Source organism: Equus asinus, chromosome 24 (genome assembly GCF_041296235.1).
Source record: "Equus asinus isolate D_3611 breed Donkey chromosome 24, EquAss-T2T_v2, whole genome shotgun sequence".
NCBI classification, from domain to species: domain Eukaryota; kingdom Metazoa; phylum Chordata; class Mammalia; order Perissodactyla; family Equidae; genus Equus; species Equus asinus.
Window position 1 is genome coordinate 16,501,536 of NC_091813.1, and position 21,908 is coordinate 16,523,443.

The following is a 21,908-nucleotide window of genomic DNA, read 5'->3' on the forward strand; positions in this document are numbered from 1 at the left end:
CTATATAAACATGTACACCAAAAGATAATAGCAGTTAATGTGATGAATTCCACATGATTTTATCTTCTGCCTCATAATTTTCTATATTTTCCAGCTTTCTTATGAAGAAGGCAATTACGTTTGCAAACAGGGAAAAAACCAAATATCATACACACACACACACACACACACACACTCACACACTGCACACACCTGCACATTAAGGTAATAGACCGTGTGGTTTTCTGTCTTAAAGCTGACACAGGATCTTTTTTCTTCCCTTATTTATCTTAAAAAAAATACTGCAGAAAGGCTTAGAGCAGTGGTTCTCAAAGTGTGGTCCTTGGCAGCAGCCTTCTCTGTGCCCCACCCAGACCAGCTGAAGCAGAAACTGCGCCCAGCAGGCCCAGCCATGTGTGTTCTAACAGTGCTTTTCTGGGAGATTCTGATTCGCCCTGAAGTTTGGGAACCGTGGGTTTAAAGGCCCTCGTGAAGTCATTCCAGCGGTAGGTTTCTGAGAAACATGAGTAACAAATTCGTGGGGCCACAACGTTAGTGTGCCCGACCCACCTGCAGGGAGCTCACATTCCTCTCCAGGGGCGCAGAGGCCCGCGTCCCCGCCGTCCAGGCGCCCCTGGCCCTCGCAGCCCCGTCGGCAGCGACACTCGGCTTCCTCGGTTCGCTCATTCCTCACACACTGCGCGGATTCTCCGCAGGCCAGGAATTTGCAGGGGTCTGCTTGATCAGCTGTAAGAGAGGGAGCAGATTTAACGAATGATGGCGCCTGAGCAGCGGGACTGGCAAAAGTCAGAGGCCAGAGACCAAGTATTTTGCCATCACCCCATTTTGGAGTGAGTTGTACAGCAGTGATAAGGGGCTGGAGTGAAAATGGAACCACATATCTCTGTGCCTTGAAGAGTGAGTTTATAGACAGGGGTGATAACATATTTAGCTCCAAATATAATTATGCATAAACTTTGTTGGGCGTCAGAATCATCTGGGGGCCTTGTTAAAACAGAGATTCCTGGTCCCATCTTCAGAGTTTTTGATGCAGGAGGTATGGGATGGGGACTGAGAATTTATTTCCGGGGAGGTCCCAGGTGGCACGCATGCAGCTCATCTGCAGAGCACATTTTGATACCCAGTGCATTGGAGAACTAAGATTTTTTTGTCTATTAGTTTTTTTAAAGGTAGACATTTTTTGCAGAGATGAAGTGTAAACATATATTTTTAAGATCAGAGGTACCTTATAAAATAGTAGACAGTCATTTATGTGGACAATTCTGAAGACTCAGCATGACTTCCTGATTTAAAAAACATTTTTCTCTTATTCCCTGGCTAATTCCTAAGACCCTAACGTTAGAGATTCCTTCCTTTGGAAAATCAAATAGACCTCTGGTATCTGGGTCTTCTTTGGTCATTAATTGTTCTCTTCTACTCTATTCTGAATTCTGTATGATTGTCTCAAATTCTTCGTAAAGTGGATTATAAATCAAGAGAAATGTACCCAGATTCTTCTATACAAGGAGCCCAGTACCTCGTCTGCTATAAGAGCTCTAAATACAAGCTCTAAATATAAGTTAGAGCAGAGATCACCACGGAGCGGATTGTCCGAACTGAGTATTTCAGGTGGGTTGCATTTGTATGTGCGGGGACTACGAAAGGCCTTCCGACTGGACCCAGAGCACAGGCACAGAGGCGGGAAAGCAACAGACGGATGAAGAGAGAGCAGGGGAAGCTGCGACTCGTGGCCAGGAAGGAAGGGAACTGGGCCTGGAGAGGTAAGTGAAGGCCAGACTCTGGTAGGTCTGGAATGCCATGCTAAAGAATTGGGACTTTTCAGGCAGGTGGGAATCACGGCAGAAATGGGGGGGGGGGGGTATTAACCGAGTTGTGCTTTAGAAGGCTTGTAAATAGAACTCAGAATTTTCAGAATTTGGCTTATTTCAGTAATCATCTGATCCAGTATTTCCCAACTGGGAACATCTGCAGAGCCCTAATTCAGCAAGACTCAGTAAGTTTTATAATAAGGTTTGCTGGCTACACAATGTTTTTTAAAAAAGCAAGTGAAACCAACGTAACAGGTTTCTTTCTTTTTCCCTTGTTCTTTCTCCCTCTCTCTTGTCAACCTCACCCATTCTCTTTGTACTTTTAACTGCCCTGGGGTTATTAATAAGCTAATGTCTATTGCGGTTCTTCAAGCGGAGAACACAGTTGCAGCTTCGTGGAAGTTACGACCACGGACTGTGTGCGTGGGCCACTGGGGCACAGCTGGCGGGCAGAAGGCCACTGGTCCTGAGGTTTGCTGTCCTGATCCCGCACCTCTTGTGGTGGGAAAAGCCAGAGTGAGGGAGATGAGTGGGCCCAGCCCAGGCTGGGGCCAGAGCAGGTCCTTGAAAACCTGTTTTTGGTTCTCCCAGCAAGGTACACCCGCCACAGACTCCGTGTGAAGTTGTACATCTCTGCAGCTGGAGGGGCCCTCCTGGACGACCAGGCTAATATGAACCAGCTCGCTCTGCCTCGCAGCCCCTGAAGCTGGACATGTCAAGGGATCCTTGTCACTGTTTAGAAGGTAACTCAGATTTCCCCTGACAACCCAGCTGACTCAGGTCCAGGGCCTGGTTTGATATACAACAGCTGTCAGCTGGTTTACACTCCGGACTGCGGTCTTGAAAACAGCAGCCAGGAGGCAGGAGTCAGCGGCTCCATCTCCCTCTCTGCAGTGGAGAAGTCAGTTTAACTTGGAAAGCGGACTGAATGCACTGATGCTGCCCCTCTGAAGAGGAATGGGAAATGTGTGATAACCAAAGGAGTTTCCCGTTAAGGAGATATTTCTGTTTTACCATAACTTCCTTCAGCCCAGCCATGTGTAGTCTGAACAGAACACAAGAAGGCAACACTGGAGAAATGAATTCATCCAAATTTGGGTATATTTGAAGAACAAATGCACCTAGCTCATGGAGTCCTTGCTTTCCCCACAGTACTGACTCAGGACCAGCCTACAGAGACGATGTGGAGACTTCACAGCGCCGACCGCAGTTTCTATTCGCTGTGCACAGCATCTATTCATTCAACAAATAGCCATTTGACCTTTCAAAATCGTCAGCACTAAGAATTCCAGACCAACTAATTGCTTTAGATTTTTATTTTATCCATATATAAAATTTTACAATTCAGATAGAATTTTAGAGCTAGAAGGTATTTTAGAGACTTTCTCGACTGAGTTGCTCTCTTTGCAGAGGGGGAGGTGAGAGACTCAGTGAAGCTGCGTTACCAAGATCACGCCTGTCTGGGCTCAAGTCCTCTGACTCCCTCCCGCGTCCTTGGACTGTGCGGGCGGTTCCAGGGAAAGGCAGAGCCCAGGGCGCCGCCAGCTGTGGCGAGCCAGGGCACTGCCGCCGACTGGAGTCAGAACAGGAGAGACCACACTTGCAACGTTAATGTGCGAAGCAACTGCTTCCGCTCCTCTACTACTTAAAAATATTCTCCCTAGGTATGCTGACGACCCTCCTCACTTACATATCACACCTACAACTTTGGGCTTTAGGTAAAGACTGAGGACAGAGTGTGAGCGGATTCTGGGGACGAAGCGTCTCGGAAGAGAAGAGATTGGCTCTGTGAGGAGCGAAGTTTAATAGTAGAAATTTCTCAAGCGAAACTTTCCCTATGTTGTTGTCATTTTGTTTGTTTGTCATATGCTAAAGACATTTCTCCTTAGAAGGATGGACTCGTTCACGGGTAGGCCATACAATGGTTTGCCTTTTCCTTAACACAGCCCCAGGGATTTGCACAAAACAAATGAATCTGTACTTCCCATTCCTTGCCCTTGATTTGGTCAAGATTAATAATATAAACATTATGTAGCAACAACCTAAAATGTTCTGTTCTAAACATGCTCTGTAGCTTGAAAAGAGGGAGGACAAGGAGACGAGATCAACAGTCAATGAGGAAGAGAACAACTGGATGCCATTTTCTAGAGGAATGTTTTCAAGTCATAATCAAGATGCATATGGATTTGAGGAGGTGAAGTCCTCATGCTTGCTGTATAGACTAATTGGTCTGTAATTTCCTTATCTTTTTGGATTTGCTTAAATCCCCTTTAAATAGATTATTTCTATGGTGGGTTTCTCCATGAGTCTGTACCGCACCCACCAAAGACCTAGTATGGTCTGGGGCCTCCTTTGGGCTTACTACAATTGCCTGCTGGAAAAATGACTTAATTTTCTGTCCTTGACCCGTTTGGACAGCTCTTCTGTAGAGCAAACTTGACAATCTCTCTGTAGAGGCAACCCAGGGCACTTGGATAGTGAGTCGAGTGGTGTCAGTGGCTGCTAGTTTGCAGCTGGTGGGAAAAATCCAGGTTCATCCTGGCACCCAGAGGTCCTGGCCTAGCCCTCAGCTTCCCGTGTGGATTCAGGCCATAGTCAGAGCATTAAGGTCATTCTGTTTCAGGCCTTGTCCCTGACTTGGCCCAGGGATCATGAGCCTGAACCTCCAGCTTCACCAGGAGCTCAATGACAATTATTTACACAAACAGGGAACTCACATTTATTGAGGGCCATTTTGTTTTTGACACTGTAAACATGTCTTCATTAATATTCACAACAAGCATCCAAAGTGGATATTGCTGACCTCATTTTCGTATGTGGAAAAATTAAAGTCCGTTTTAGCTAGTAAGTATGACCCAAGATTAATATCTGTATTCCTGTTTACAATGTTCACTTTTGACAGCATTCTAGTAGTTTGCAAATATGGGATTTCCAGGAGACACTTCAGGGCTCCAAGGGGCCAATAGGGGATGAGAGAGTGCGCAGGAGGCCGGACCACGCCAGCATCTCCTCTCTCATCAGTTCCCACATCAGACTTCCAGGAATGCTTTTCTTTGAAGGAGGGCTCTCCCAACTAAACCCAAGCTCAGAACCATCATCTGGCACCACTCCTGCAGGAGGCAGAAGGTTCCTTCTAGAAAGTACAGGCTGATGCTACAGTGGCTCCGCATTTGTTTCTGTTGTTCAAACGCGACAGCAGTGAACATGGCTTGAAGTAAGTGAGCGGCCCTGTGGGGCTTGGAAACATTTGTATCATTCTGCTAGTTCCAATGGAAGCTCATTTTCTGTATCAGTTTCTCCTTTGGATTTGCTTATGTGTCTTCAGTATGCATTTCAAAGGTCCTTAGAAGCACTCCCAACTGGCTGGCTGAGGAAGGCTTTCTCTTGCTCTCCATCATGTGATCAAAAAGTATTTAAATGAATGTCCCCTGCCTGCAGGGTACGCTTTGAGGCATTTTACAGTTAGAGTTAAGAAGATTATGGTCCTGATCATCAAGAAGTTCATAAATTCACGGAGGTCATAGGTCCCTGATGGTTCCTGACTGTCTTTTTCAAACTTCCTGTTTCTGGTCCCCAGGGTACTCACGCTTGTCAGCCTGAGAACAGGCTCTCCCTGTCTGCCAGGCTCAGGGGGTCTCAGGTCTGCGTTTCACCAACTCCAGTTCATGACGCCACCCCCTCCAACACCCCCACCCTGTCCTGTCACTTGCCTCACATCCTTGGGGCTGTGTATTGATTGCTTTTCTGCCTTCTTCTTTATCACTTCTTTGTCATTCCATCATCCCCTTCTCTGGTGCTGTCTCAGCACCGACGTGTTGGACAGGAAGTGGAGCACCTCCTTGTACTGGGTCCCGTCCTAGGTCGGGATTTCCGCTCAGGTTGGCTGGAACTCAGGCTTCAGCTGGGCTGGCCTGGCCTGGGGGCCGAATGCGTCTTTGCGGACGTTTTCTCATTTCAATGCTATGAAACCTTGTGTTCACTAGATGGCGCTCAAAAGCAAAAGAAATAGGAACGGACTTCGGGGGTGAAATTTGAGAGCTAGATCTGACTGTCTCCTTCGCACCCGAGTGCGCTGCGCGCCGGTGCAGGGCGGCGAGGCCTGGAAGGGGCTGGCGCGGCTGGCCGAAGCGCTCCAGGGGCCGCGGATAGAGCCGTCGTTGCTCCGCGATTGCCACGGGATGTGGCGGAAACTCCTGGATCATCTCCACCCGTTTCCAAGAGGCAGAGCTGGGGCTCCGCAGTTCAGAGGGAGGCGCCCCCTGCGCCCTGCGCTCCGCGTGACCGAGCCGCCCGCCGGGGGGTGCACGTGGGGAGCCCGCCACGTGCCACCTCCCTCCCCACCCGCGCTCGTCACCGAGCCTCTGCCGTCCCGCTCTTTCGCGAGGAGGACGGGAGGGCCCGTTCCTTTGCTTGGGGCATCAGGGAGGGAAGTTCTCACTCGTCCCAGTCAACGGTAATCGGCTGGGCACAGGACACACAGCCTCAGGGCTCGCCACTCTCAGGGGCTCAGGAACATGTTCTAAATTCTTTAAAATTAGAAGAAAAAATTAATATAATCCAACTGGATTATATTTGTTTCTATACCAACGCAGTTGTAAAAATATTTTTACCAGTTAATATTAATATTAATATTAATATTTTTTAAAATTGATATTCATGAAGACAAAAGGGCCTAGAGCCCAGAAATCCGAATGCAGTCCTGGTAATCTGTTCCCTTCTCAATGCGAGACCCTGCGTGGTGCTTATTGCTTCTACTGAGGGTTCGTCTGAGACATACCGCAGGGACCTCACCCTCCGCACAGCCCCAGCGGGATCATGTTCCCAAATCCGGAGAACATTCGGGGATTGGCTGCACCTGCGGAGGCAGTGACCTTGCTCATCCTGCTGTCAACGCTGACGCTCCAGGAAGGCGCGCTGGGCCCTGAGGACTGGCCCCCAGCAGCTGTCTGCGGCCTTGGGAATGCAGGTTAGCGTCTTGACGTCTCGTTTTTCCCTTCTATAAAATGGAGTGTTTAAACCGGGTGATCACTAATGTCCCTCGGTCTCCCATTCTAGGTGTCCGACAGGAACAAAGACAGCAGGAGGGTTAGCTGGACATGTTGGCACAGGCCTCCAGAACTGTTGAGGCAATTCAGCGGTTAAAATGACTTAAAAAAAAATCTACATTTAAGTTAATATTTCATTGTTATTTTATTATTGGCCAAAAACATTTTGCTTTTGGTTTATCGCTGTAGGACGGGATTAGAGTGAGAGTAATTATTTAATGATAAACAGCACACAGCACAGCACCGTGCACCCAGCTGGGGCTCAATGCGCACTGTGGAACTGGAAGTTATTGATGGGAGCGCTTTCTGGTTTACAGGGGCACGCAGTGTGGGAAACTTTGGGCTTCATTTCAATTCCCCACCATGCACAAGAGTACCCCCCCCCGGGAACTATTCAGAGCAGGCTGTCCACGATGCTTTCCTGCGGCTGTGTGAGTGCCCACACACACCCTGGCCTGGATGAGAGGCTGAAGGATTATCTCTGCTCTCAGCCATTACTGCATCTGCCAAACTGAGGTGTTTTGGGTGCACTGGCGTCAGGGCCTGAGTGTTCCAGGATCACTGGTGGAGGGAGAGTTTGACAGCAGGGCAGTGGGAGGTGGCCATGCAGCTGGGCTGAGGCCCTGGCTTGTGTGGAGTGTTTGCATTGAGGGCTTGGATGAAGGGCTCCGGGAGTAGCTTAAGGAGGCTCCATGGGGTGGCCTGGGTGTGGGATCACAGCCCGGGATGACAGTCTGGAGAGGGGTGAGAGGCATCTGCAGTCCAGCCGCTATGGGGTGCTCTTGTGGAAGCAGGCGGTAACCGAAAGCCCCTAGTGGTGGCGTCCCAGGAGCCCCAGGGCAGCAGCAGTGTCACCCCAGGAGACAGAGCCGGGGACACAGGAGGTGAGAAGGGGGACAAAAGGAGAGAGCAGAGGCTGGGGAGAGCCTTCTGGAAGGAGGATTCCTGTGGCTGACCCCGCTGGGAAGGGACACTCCTAGCAGAGCCAACAGTACATATAAAGGGGACATCTGAAAGTTAGGGACTTTTGTTCCTGAGATTGAGCTTTTTTTTGACATTCTAAGAATATGACAAATTGTTATAGGAAATTTCATTTGGTGAAATGTAGAGCCTAATAGTTCATTCAGGATTAATTCCACTAAGTAGATTAAACAGCCTCTGTCTCCCCAGTGGGAGGGTGACAGGACTCCTTTGAAAGAGGCAGTGGGGAGAGCGGAGGGAAGCACACGGCTGCCCGTGAGTGCTGGCCACAGCCCTTGGCGGCTGTGTGGCCAGTACTGGAAGTTCCTCACGCTCCTCTGAGACACAGTGTCTCCAACTGGGCAATGGGGGGAAGGGATGCCTACTGTGGTAGTGAGCTATAAAGATTAAAATCATCTCAACTAATAGTAGCTCTTATTGTCTTTATTGTCATTATTGTGATGAATGACATCTACCGCCTTTCCAGAGCTGGTGACTAAATGGGAGTCTTAGAAATTATGCACTTTCCAGAGAAAAGTGACTTTGTTGGTCCACATTCTGGTTGGAAGCGTCCTGGATGGCTGACTGTAAGTGACTCAGTGTTTAACATATACCGGCCTTGAGGTCAGCCCATTTTTGAGGAGGCTTCTTAGGAATTCAAGGAGAGAATAAGTTATATGTAGTTTTGCATTTTTGAAATCTTCAACCTGCACAGCTAACTGGCATGAAAGCCCCACGTGCCTCTGAAGAATTCTCATAGCGGCTGAATCGAAAGATGCCTCTGGTAGTTGGGGCTGCTGGCGGAATACTGAGCAAGTGTGATGTTTGGTTTTCAGTTGATAAGTCACAGATAGTTCTAACATTGGTTTATGCTTTCATATCACAGATTCGTTTATTCAGGGAGTTTTCAAAAGGTGAACGGCAAAGCACACGCCGTAGCCACCGCGCGGCTTCTCCCGGCTCCGCGCCTCTGCAGGGCGGCGCCCGCGAAACCGGGGGATCCTTCACGTTCGCTCTTCTCTTTAGTCCCAAAGTAGTCAGGAAGTGATGTTTCCCCTCCCAGCTCTACTACCACAAACTGCTTTTCCATCCTCACATTAGGTCAAAAAAGAAAGAAAGAAAGAAAGAAAAAGACTTGATTGGGTTTTGCTTCAAATTTTGCAAATGGAACTAAATAATTGGTCTGGCTGGGCATTGCCTGTAAATGTAAGAAAACCAGGGCATAGAAGAGAAATGCGAAATCCTCTGACCAAGAAGCCTGCGCCTCAGCTTGGCCAGCTTCCCACGGGCTTCTTCCAGAGGCCCCTGACTTTCCCTTTTCTTAGGGAAGTTGGTTTAGAAAACTTGTAATTGTAAATTCATTTTCTGCCCCTGTGAGATGTAAATCTTCTTGCCAGCGTTACCACTCAGGACTGTTTTCCCCAGGACCTGGGAGCCGTCCTTTGAAACGTAACCGTGGCGGAAGAGGGCGCCCCTATCTCCCAGTCTCTGTGGGAGGGTTGGAGCCTTGCTCCCGCTTCTGAGACAGGTGAACGGTGCAGGTTGACTGTCTCACTTTCCATTTCACCCCAGCCTCACTAAAATCTGCCCTCTGCCCTCGCCTCTCCACTGGATTGCTTTTGCAGAGGGTTCTAATGACTCTGAACTGTCAACTTAACTGACCTCCATCCGCTGTTCACTCAAAGCAGCTGAAATGGCTGCCCTGTCTCTCCCGCTCTCCTCCCTTCCAGCCTCTGCGGCGTCATCCTCTCCTCGCTCCCTTCACTGGCCGTCCTTCTACTTCCCCATTCAGTGCAGGGGTTTCTCAGCGTTCGGATCGCAGCTCTCTTTTCCTCCCGCCCGACACACACATGGCCCAGGGACGTTTTTTTCCCTGTTCGCTGGCTTCAGCTGAGGTTTCCCAAATGTACACTTTTGGCATCGGCCTTTCCCTGGCCTCTAGACACTTACTGCACGGGCTGGAGGGCAACTCGCCTGATGTCCGTGTTCGTAAAATTTGTTTCCCCAAAAACATTTTTTTTGGAGTAATATTATATCCTTAAGATAGCTTACTAATTTTTCCTTTATTTTTTGCATTAAAATTTTTAAAAATGAATTAATGTATGTACCTTTTGTAACTATTTATATATGTTTACTAAATATTTTCCAAATATGCAATATTTCATGAATAAGCTTTTTATTTTTATAATCTTGAGAATAAGGACTGTTTAGTACTTAGTTTGAAGTCTTTTTGAGGTTTACAAAATTGTATTAAAGTTTAACTCTAAAAGACCATAAGACATAAAAAATAAAAAGGAAAAGAAAAGTAGGACGCCAAAGTGGATGCAGACATTGAACAGGGCTCGCGGACAGCCAGGCTCTCCCTTCCTTCCAGGCCGAGCTCCCCTCCCTCCCTACTGTTTTTTTGTCTGAGGAAGATCAGCCCTGAGTTAATATCTGTTGCCAGTCTTCCTCTTTTTTCCTTGAGGAAGATTGTGGCTGAGCTAACATCTGTTGCCAATCTTCCTGTTTTATGTGGGACACCGTTACAGCATCGCTTGACGAGCAGTGCTGGGTCTGCGCCTGGGATCGAAATCCGTGAACCGCAGGCCGCTGACGTGGAGTGCGCGAACTTCACCAGTGCCCAAGCTGCTATCGAGATGGAATAGGTACCCCGGCCGCCCAGAAATGCCTGCCTTTTCCTCCTGCCCTTTCTGGAACAGCCCCTCCCTCCTCTGCCTGGGCCCACCACCATCGTACACCAAGGCATCCCGTACTCAATGTCGCCCTCTGTCTGGGGAGCCTGCCATGACACCCTGCGCCTCTCGAATTACTTGCTCTCTGTGCTCCGCAGCATTTCTGTGCATATTCTGATTATAGTATTTGGCTGACTCTATAGCTTTTTGTATACGCGTCTCTTTCTCCCGGTGGGCACTTAGTTCCCTGAGTGCACAGAGGGCCTCCACGGACCTCTGGGTCCTGGTGCCTGTAACTGTGCCTGACCCGCGGCAGATACTGCCGAAGTGCTTCCTGAAGGTATGAATGAACAGAGACCCAAACCATGGCTGCAGTGTCATCTACTTGTCTAACTGTTCTGTAACGGCAGAGATAAGGGCCGGAGGAGCAAGACGCTGGGAAATCTTCTATAGTTTAAGAGCAATCATTCAACGTTGGGACATAGGGAGGGAAGCTGAGCGCGTGGCCTTCCGAGTCACGCAGGAGCCCTAACAATCGCGCCTGGGCGTCAGGGATCCCCTGGGGTCAGCCCGCGCCGCCTGCCTTTTACGGCCTGCAGGCAACGGATTTTAGGTTTTTAAATAGTTATGTAAGCACCTACATAATATCTTCGATTTTACCTTTTGGTTTGCAAAGCCTAAAATATTTACCATCTGGCCCTTTAAGAAACACTTTGCTGACCCCTAGAAGGCAGTAGTTTTGTTTGACTTACCATTTACTATCGATTATGGCATTATAGAACTCTACAGAATTAGAAGTTGTCGTATAGAAATGCATAAGATACAGTGATGGTGTTTTCTGTTTTGTATTTCGCTTAACCCTCTCATTTCGTCATTCTTTCTTTTCTCTGGCCATATAAAATCCCTGTTTGCATATCCTCTTTCAACCAGATTTGTCACCCTAACAATTCCCTTATTAATGAGTTAAATAAAACTTTGACATGCTCACTATCTATTTGTGTGACAATTGTGTTTTTCCTATTTTGAGAGTTATTCTCTGATAAGGGGTGGGGGAGAGGGAGAGGACAGCTGGCGGCTCCCAGCCTTGGGGAAGGTGGGCCGTGAGGCGGGGCGGGAGACACTCCAGGGTTGTGTAGCCTCGTTCTGAGCCCCTGTGTTTCCCAAGAAGTGGGAAAGGGGTAAGACACCAGGAGCTCAGTTTTGCTGTATTTGGCCATCCTGGCTGGGAAAAGGTTAAAGTGATAAGATGCCTTCTCCATTTTCCAAGGACAGATTCTTGGGCTTCTCGCCCATCCACAAGCTAGGTATTCATTCCTGACATGCAGCATTTCCAGCAGCCACCCCTTTTCTCTCTAAAGATTTCCCCTTTTAATTCTCTTTCAAGGAGAGTTTTCTTGACAGATTGGACCAGCACCACTGAGGTCAAGCAAATATTCTCAAGATCCAACCTTAGTCAGGGAGCTTTCCTGTATTTGTTTAACTGACTTTCTGGCATTATCTGGGGTTTTGATTATCCGCACCCCTCAGACCTCCCTTACTACCTGCCGAGGAATGGGCATTGCTGGGCATCCGTCCAAGCATTAAATGTGAGGAAAGACCGTGCCAGCAATGGAGCCAGGGGCTGTGTAAATTGGAATTGGAGTCCTTATTCTCCAGGAACTGGAAGTCATCATCTTCATTCGGGGTCCAGGACCTGAGAGGCAGTGCGAGCAGTGGGCTGCACTGGCTGGTTGAACATTCTAATCAGCTCGCCTGTCAATCACCATGACAACTTACACTGAAATATACACCAAAAGGAGAAAATCTGGATCAGCTGGTCACGCTGAAAAACTAGAAACAAGTAGCTGTCATGTTCTAGATTACAAGGAAGAAAACTGTTGAAAACCATCTACATCTTTTCCCTTAATTTGTTTTCAAATCTAGACACCCCTTTCTTTTATAGTCAAACTACTAATTTTGTACATATTTTCCCAAACTAATATTATACAGGAGAACTGATGCTAGAAACACTTTACTGTAACTGTATAGGTTTTTTAGAACAGCGTTTTAAATTTCAGGTTCAAGAAGTTTTCTAAGACATGCAGATCCGTAGAAGTCAGAATTTGACTCTGTTCAGAAGCAATGGTTGTGAGTAGTTTGGGTTTTTGGGTCGTCTCTGCCTGGTTTGCAACAGGCTGTGAACAGGGACGAGGAGCTGTGACTGACGTGAGAATGAGGGTGGGAGTGTTTGCGGGTCTGTGTCTGAGTGGTTCCCTGACCCCTGCTGATTCTGGGGCGGCCACCTCCCTCTTCTCGGCAGCCACCACCCTCCAATGGCAGCTCCGACTACTGCCACCTACACCTGTGTGGCTGGTGTCCCCTCCAGCTCCAGTGTTGACAAAGACTTCCTCGACCAAACTCTGCTCAGGCTCCTCTGAAGTGTCAGCTCAGCCTCGGCTTTTGGACTTCCGTGTCTGTCTCTTCCTTGTGCAGTTGAGGCAAGATTCCGGCTAAGCTGGGCTAGTTAGAATCCCCTATCCTCCAAATCTGATCACCCTCGATATCTAAGTGGGTTCCTCATCCCCTGTGGGGATGTCTGATTGCTCTGACCTGCCTTCCAAAAGAATCCTGTGAGACCAGTTTAGCCAGAATCCCCCACCCCGACCCTGAAGTTTTGTCTTAGAACTTTTCCATCTCCTGAGCCCACCCTGCTGCTTGCCTATAAGCTTCCACTTGTCCCTGCTGTATTTGGAATGGAGGTCACCCCTCTCCCCGCTGCAGCCGTCGAGATGCTCCCCCTTGAATAAAGGCTCTGTCTCTAACAAGGGTTGTGGTAATTGTTTCTTGAACGGTGCTGGTTGTCTCTGCGGCTGCTGCAGCTGTTCAGCCCGCACCACCACCCACCACCACAGGCCGCCTCGCTGCCTGAGACGAGCCCCGCGGGGCTGGGGTTCCCTACAATAATCTCCCCCACGCTCTCTCTTCTGTTCAGGCTCCAGGCCTCAATGAAATGGGATTTCAAGGGAAACTCAGTGCTGTCTTCATTATGGGACCACTCCTTAGTGATCCCCAGACTCACAGGCCTTCACAACAACGTGTGGCATATCCAAAAGTGCTCATTAGAAAGTCTTTTTGAATGAAAAAGGCGTAGTTTGGATTCTAGCATCATTCTAAGGTGTCCCTCTCTGGCCACATTCAGGTTCCTTGGGGCGGGGACCAGCTTTCGTCCATTGACGTGTTATGTGGCAGGGGATGGTGCTGCTTGTTTTGGATTAAGCAGGTGGAAGATGGTCAAGGTCCCATCATCAAGCACTTGCTGTTACAAGTGGGCGAAGCTACCCTTTGCCTTTGGCGAAATAACTAAGCCAGGCCCCCAGCCGTGCGTGAGGAAGCGCCCCGCCCCTGCCCCTTCCTCCCTGCCTGCTCGAGGCTGTCCTCTCCCCCACTCTGCAGACTGGAAGGAACGCTTTTGGGGACAGGTTGGCACAGCAGCCACAGAGCCTCACTATAAATAGGACCCCTTTTGGATATTGGATTTATGCATTTTCATTTATATAGAGGAATTCATAGGTTCATTGTTTATTTTTAACTTTTATGGAATCCACACTTGGCTTCCTAACTCTGCTGTCCTCAAACTCTGGCTCAGGCCTTACGCATGTCCCAGCTGGCTCACGACAGCCGTTTCTGGGCCGACTTCTCCCATTCATTCATTTGTTTATTTATCCATTCTTCTAGGAGTTTTCAAAGTATTAAAAATACAGATTTTTTCCCCTCTCCAAGTATCTAGTAAGAAATCAAGTCAGGTAATTTCCCCGGTTGTCCAGTGCACTCCGGCGTTCATCGATGGTTCTAACATTAAAAGTCTGACTGGGCGTGTCCCCACAGTACACCAGGCAGCCTAGAGGCGTTCCTTGGGCAACTCAGTATCAATTTGGCTCCAGGAGGGGCTGAAACCCACGTTAGCACCATCTCATTTCTATTGCTATTGGCTTCTTAGAGGAAAAGCTACACAGCTGAACTGTTCGCAAGAAATTAGTGAAAATGCTTTCAGTTCCAAGCTCCACACAATACCTAGTCATGGTACTTTTTACTGTTCTCACTTGTACCCTTTGGGGTCACAGGTTATCAGTCAAGTTAATAATGACAGTGTTGCAATATTAACTACTAACATTTATTAGTCACCGTGTCTAATGTTATGCTAAGTGTTGTAAATATTCTTTTAGTTAATCCTCACACCTGTTACTGTCTCCATTTTCCAGTTATGGAAATTGAGTGCCGTGTTAGCACACAGGACTGACATTCAGAACTCTGGCCCTCCAAAGTCATGGCTATGCTGTGCTTCCTTCCATCACCAGAGTCCCTTATGCTCCCTGGCAACGCACTCCTGGCTTCCTGACCTCTTTCTAAGGCACTGCTTAAGTGGCATCGACATTGAGAAGCCTGAATCCACAGCAGCACACCCGAGCGCTCCCCGCCGCAGCTTGGCTCCTTACCTTTACCTGATCCTGTTGCTGGACGGGTCTCTAAGGAGACTGTCAGCTCCCTGAGGGAGGAAGGAAGGGAGGGGCCTGGGCCCTCACCTCCCTTCTGCCCTCCAAGTTCTCCCTCAACATGTCCCTGTGTTGTTGGCAGTGGCCTGAGGAAATCCATGTCCTGATCCTAACGCGGGCCCCAGCTCCTCCTCAGCGCTGAGGTTGTTTGCAGGGGAAGGCTGTTTGTCACTAGGATTTAGGAGGACTTTGACTTCCTACGGGGTCCAGAGGGCTTCCCGGGCCACCGCTGTTCAGAGGTCAGCACTCCAGCCACAGCGCCTAAGGGCACTCTGTCTTTTTAATGGTGCTGTTTACTCAGTTAGGAGGCAATTTTCCTAAAGTTGCTGAAAGTTCTGCTCTGTCAAAGATAAGTGTCTCCCAACTGAGCCTTTTTGTTTGCATTCACCCCTGGCCTCTCCCCTCTGCCTTCTGTTAGTTCACAGGAAGCCAGAGAGGATGTCAGAGATACTCCACTAATTCACAGCCAATTAGGAAGCTTTGCTTTGAAGCTGACTGGAAGGTCAGGCCGGAGCCTTGCCCCCTTAAACTCCAGGGAATTACAAAAACTTCCTTCAGTTGCTTAGCAAATAGAATTTTGAAACTAATGGTGGAAACACTTCCCAATTTGGGCAAAGCTGGTTACAATGGTCCATCCTCTAGGCTTTATTAGCAGAACAAATGTTGGCTTTCTGTTCAGTAGCTTTGGGCTAAGCCCCCAGATCTTTAAGAGTTTTCTTCACATCTAACTCTACTTTGTTTTAATCTGCTTGTGGAAACTGATCTAAGGTATACAGCGGGAAGGGACATTATTTTCTTCGTTCTTTGGTGATGGTGAAGTGGCTTTTCCCCAAGTTTGAATTTTGGTCTAATGCTTATTTTTCTCTCCTCGGGATGCTGTCGGTTTCATCTTGAATTGTCTTAGGAAGGAGTGATTTGGTAGTTAGACTGAAAGGTTTCTTGAGTAGGAGCCCCCCGGGTTGTTGTAGTTCACTGAGAAAGTGCTTTTGACTTTTAAGAGAATGTAGATTAGCATGGCTGTGGGCTACATTAGCCAACAACAACGCTTACGCTCAGTGAAAGTTTTGTTCTGAGGGGAGGTTAGAGCTCCCAGATGGTAAGCCAAGAAGCCTGCTTGTTCTTTGCTGTTGGCTGTAGGAAAACTTCTCTTCCTGCCTCAAGACTCTGCCTTTCTCATGGGGTGACCCACAGCCTCCAAAAGGTTATTCTATCGAGTGTAATTTTCATTTGGTTCTTGCTGACCTGCATGCTTAGACAAACAAGCAAAGAAAACCAAAAAGCTCCCGAAAGGTTCAGGGTTGGACTCTTTTACCTGGCGCAATGTCGAGAGAGTGGCTGTCTATTTCCAGATCGAGCTGTTGGGCTGCCGCCGAGCGAAAACCCTCCAAGACCCCGTGCACCGCCTCGGTGAGGTTATATGGCACCGACCTGGCGAACCTCACTCTGCTGTTCACGATCACGCTCCCGTTTCTGAAGTTCAGTATTTCGAGTTGCTTAAATCCCGTAAGATTGGATCGTAGATATGGAACCAGCTGCAAAAATCAAAGACGGTTTACTCTTAACGCTGTTCTAAGTGCTCAGCTGCTGCTAATTCATTTATATTCGCTTTTCATTATCTGAGGCATCAATTTCAGTTCCTTTCTTATTGCTTCTATTTTTGCGGTTGCATTTAACTTGAGACCAGAAGACCACCATTTAATGATCTATTTGCAGTGATTACACCCCATATTTCCACCTTTCTATCTGTGTATGGAGATGGATGGGCAATGGTTTTCTTCATGATGCATTGTGAGAACAGAGGATTTTTACAAATCCAGGCCAATGCTATCAGCAAAGCAGGAATGCCAGGTTGAGTTATTAAAAAAAAATCCAAGCAAATAAAAACATGTTCCAAGCTGAGCCCTAGAGCAGACTGACCTATGCCGGTCTAAATGGACATCTATTTGGAAGCAACCAATTTGAAATGACCTATCGAAATACACAGCAGCTTGAACGCCCACTTGTCTGTCTATGCAGGACATGTTTCATGGTCAACACAAATGCGGTGCCATGGAAACAGCAGGGACCTGGCAGGCAGGAGACTTGGGTGTCAGTCCTGGAACTGTCCCTAACTTGCTTGGTGACCTTCCTCAAGCCACTTAACCATGGTGTTGTACCTCAGTGCCTTATTTGAATAACGAGGGAGAAGAAAAAGTGGTTCCCTAAGGACCTTTTCCAAACTATAATTTAATATTCTCACACGTATGCCTGGGGCAGGTTCCCACACCTGCGTCTTGGGAGGCACAGCCATCCTTCAGACCCTCATTCAGAAGTGCTTGATGCTCAGCGACGTTGCTCTGTCCTGACCCTGAAAGTGACCCCTCCTTCGTGAACCAACACCTCGAAGCCAGGAGCACACAGTGTGAGCTGAAATCTCCCAGGCTTGGTCCAGACCTGCTTGTTCTTTGTCTCTGTCTCCACCCCACCAGAATTTTGACTCTGACCCTGACCCACATTCTGATACCCTTCTCCCCACAAGGTTATTGTGAAAATAAAATAAAATTTTACACCAAGTGTGGAACTTCTCTTCTCAATCCACTCTCTCCAGATCTCTCCCACTCACCCTGATGGGCTCGTTCTTTGTGTCTTAGCACTGCTTTGGCCTCTGGTGGGAATTCCCCATCTTCACCTCGTGTGCAGACGACTGGCTGCTCCCTTCTCCCAAATCCATTCTCCTCTTCTTCATGCGAAAGAGCCTGCCTAGCTGGAGACCACATTTCCCAGCCTCCCTTGCAGCAAAGTGTGAACACGTGACCAATGGAATATGAGTGGAAGAGATGGCAGCAACTTTGATATTGCTTGCCTAGGAAATTGCTTGCTCTGGGCTTCCTCTCTTTCCCCTTCTCACAAGTGGAAACAGAGATGTCCCAGTGACCCAGCTTTCACTGTGTGAATGAGGAAACACCCTTGGGGTTGGCAGAATGCAATACAGAAGGCACGCGAGCCCCTGGATGACACTGCAGAGCAAAGCTGTTCGACCCACAAAGGGAAAGAGACATAAACTTGCATCTTATTTAAGTGACTGTATTTTTGATCTCTTCATTAAGGCAGCTTAGCATGCAGCCTAAGTAACACACCTGGGCAAGGTGCACTTGTACTCTGGCCCTCACGTTGTTCCAGTATCTGCTCACTTCATTGTGGGGGGGGGGGGGATGGAAAGACGGCACAAAGTCTTCCTCCAAAGTCAAGTCTTCCTTTAACTTCACTTGAAGAATTGGTTTTTATGTGGTTTTAATTTGCATAATAACGTATATGAACCTTACAAATATGTTTTCTGTTATTTTTAGAAATTCTGCCATCTGTGTGATATGATGGTGTACTTGACTCTCATTCACTGGGAGAGGCAACGCATAGTTCACGTTTCTTATTGTACGTGTATTTCTTATTGTACATGTAGAAACAAATGTGAGTTTTCGGGATGTTTTATAATCACAGATATATGCTATTATGACCATCTTCTCAGTTTCTTTGTTAAGGATCAGGAATGATAAGCCACTTAGCCATTTTTTAGGTTTACAGGAACTTAATGGGAACCAAAAAAGGAGCCCGTACCCCTGAACTCTCAGCCTCATCTGTGTTGGACCATTCTAGCTTTGTACCTTTGTCAGATGGCTGGAAAACAGCTTGTGGCATTACAACTTAGGAAAAGTCCACTTATATCACTTTTAAATTCCAAGTTCAGTACTTGAGTGACTATGTATTATTCCTGGGAAAACTAATTTAGGAAGAACTATAATAAAAAGATCTTAAGGATGAGTTTGTTCTCAAGAGGCTGGTCAGCAGTGTCTGTGTCCATCACGGAACTCACTTGCTTATTGGATCTAAATGCATCTCTACACTCTAGCTGAATGCCTTCAGCAAGAGCCATCTCAGAGGCGTGTCTCTTCCAACCTGCATTGCTCAAGACAGCCAGTGATCATATTACACAGTAACAACAAAAAAACAAAGAAGAGACAGAGACTTGTAAGCAGTGCCCACTCACCAGCTGTGTGAATCGTTGCTCCAGAGCTTGGTACTCCAGAGAACTCTTATTGAATAGATCATTGGAGAAGGGCATGTTGGCGACACGCAGGCTGAAGAACACTACCAGCTCCTGGCCCTTGGCGGCGACGGTCATAGAGCTAGTGGTGATGTACTGTGAAGTTGGGACTGGAGTGGTATTCTCCAAGAAATGATCCGGGCTGGAAACATATCCACTGAGTCCTGGTACCTCAGAGGCGGCAGGCATGCTAGACAGCTCCATTCCATCGAAGTCTCTGACTATATCTTGACTGTGTGTACTCGCCCTGCTGTCTTCTGAAGGAGCAGGTGAATATAAAATTTCTGGAGCTGACTGATTGATGGCAGAATAATCACCTGTGGACATGGGTAGCCCAGGGCTTTGTACTGTCTGGTCAATGGACATGATGTCGATGGTACTTTGATCAGTCAGAGAGAAGATGCTCGAAGCAGTAAAGAAAGGTAGAGTTTCTGATAGGGAGGTAGAGGCCATAGTAGGTGAAGACCCAGAACCATCTGTGGAGGAAGCTCCTGAGACCGATTCATTATGTCCATGTGTTTCCCCAAAGAGTGGAAAGCAAAAAAGAAAATCCAAAGTTAAACTTAACTTAACAAAATGCATTTGCATTGATTAGTTTAATATCATCTTTTAAAAAACAAGAAAGGGCAAGCAACCTAAGGAGACAAACAGAGTCCCTGTGCTCATTCTATTCAGGCCCGATACTTCTGGGTAGATGAGACTTAAAGAGCACCAGTGGCCTAGAATTTCTGGAATTACTGCCCAGCCACACACACCACACCTAGGGACCACCTGGTAAAAACTGACTATGTTACCAGGTGGTGCCAAACCACAGGTGGCATTGGAATAGATTTGGATCCCACATCCCCACCCATAACTCCCAGCCAATTAGTTGTGCAGTTTTGGCCCTGAAATTTTATCTACTTTCCAGTCCTGCCAGGCTGAATTTTATGCAATTGGAGTTTTTGGATCCCAGTTATCACATTTTGGTAGTTTTACCAATTACAATTTAAATTTATGCTTTTCCAAAATTGGATATTCTGACTGAATAACTTGCAAATTTTCAAAATGATATGGCGAGAGTAAAGGTGTGAGTTGCATATATAATTTGAAGTTTATATTGACCATACAACTTGCTAAATATTTGATAATATTTCAAGATTTTGTCACTTTTACGTGATTATACCTCGGTAATTTCTGCCACCCCTTTGCATTGCTTTCTTGGGTACACATTGATCCACTGCAGTCCACTGCCTTTTTGGTGCAAAATTAAAATCAACAAGTATTTATGAACCAAGAAAGTGGTTATATGAAACTTCCAGATAAAGAGATTGGTGGGTTATTAAAATACTCCAATAAGCCTAAATCCAGAGCCACTGACAATATTTAAGGCATTAGGTGGATCAAAACAGGGAGCTTCCTGTGATTACTTCAGTGGCATTTTGGCACGTCTACGGGAAAGCTGTGCTGAGATCCAAAGACTAAGCATGATGAATGGACTGTCTGGGCGCAGATACCATCTTTGGACTCTCTGTCAGCTAATTTACTAGACTGCAATCACCCGAACTGAAACTCCAAGTGATAAACAGCCCTGAAAAGTGGAATCATATTAGTTTTATTAGTTTCCAAAATAAAATCTGCCTGTTGGTGAATTGTACTCAGATTTCAGAGGAGCGCCCTTTTTTCTCTCATCTGGGGAGGTGTCTAGTCTGTTTACCTAAAATTCACTCAGCTGTCAGAATGATGTTTCCTAACATCCAAGATCTCTCTGGACATACACTTGTAGCAGTATTCAAATCTCCGTTGCTGTGGACTGAATGTTTGTATCCTCCCCAAATTCATAGACTGAAGGCTTAATCGCCCAGGTGACAGTATTTGGAGGTGGGGCCTTTGCGAGGTGATTAGGTCGTGAGACTGGAGCCCTCGTGGATGAGATTAGTGCCCCTAGAAGAAAAGGCACAAGAGAGATGATCTCTCTCCGCCATGGGAGGACACAGCAAGAAGGCTGTGAACCAGAAAGAGGATCTCACCAGGAACTGAATCAGCCCGCAACCTGATCTTGGACTCCCAGCCTCCAGAACTGTGGGGAATAAATCTCTGTTGTTTAAGCCCCCCAGTCTGCGATATTTTGTTATAGCATCTTGAGCTGACTAAGACAGCCATGGAAGGATCTGGGATGAGTAAATTGAAAGGCTTCAAGTGCTCTCCGTGATTTGATTTGACTCCTTTGTACCACAGGGGAAATGCATCTGAATCTGTGTTCCTGTGATGTGATCTCTGTGCTCCCCCAGAAAAGGATCAAGGAGGAAGCATAATGATAGACATCTTCATCCCATTCCTGGGCCAGCATCTCATTATTCACACCTTTCTCACCATACAGACTTTAGTCAGAGTAAAATGGTCTGCTGCATTATATCATCAACCAACAAAAATGACTTTCTAACTCTTTCCCTTTGTGGCATCTTAACATTAATTACTCACATTCACAATAAACCTAGCCAGGTTATTTCACTGGTGGAGCAGTTGGCTATTTAAATGTAGCGTTGCCAGATAAAATACAGGATTCCCACGAGAATATACTTCTACTAAAAAATTATTTGTTGTTTTTCTGAAATTCAAATTTAACTGGTCATCTTGTATTTTTCTTTGCTGAATCTAGCAGCCCTATTTATTTATTTATTTTCTTAAAGATTGGCACCTGAGCTAACAACTGTTGCCAATCTTTTTTTTTTTTTCTGCTTTTTATCCCCAAATCCCCCTGGTACACAGTTGTATATCTTAGTTGCAGGTCCTTCTAGTTGTGACATGTGGGACGCCGCCTCAATGTGGCCTGA

At 47.1% G+C, this 21,908-nt stretch overlaps 1 protein-coding gene across 1 annotated transcript in view; it reads right to left on the minus strand.

Annotated features, from left to right (window-relative positions):
* IMPG1 (interphotoreceptor matrix proteoglycan 1) overlaps positions 1 to 21,908 on the minus strand; it is a 124,962-nt gene that overhangs the window by 12,429 nt on the left and 90,625 nt on the right. The window contains 3 exon segments of the mRNA XM_070496097.1: positions 531 to 726; positions 16,330 to 16,549; positions 19,039 to 19,571. Coding sequence (XP_070352198.1) covers positions 531 to 726; positions 16,330 to 16,549; positions 19,039 to 19,571 — 949 coding nt within the window.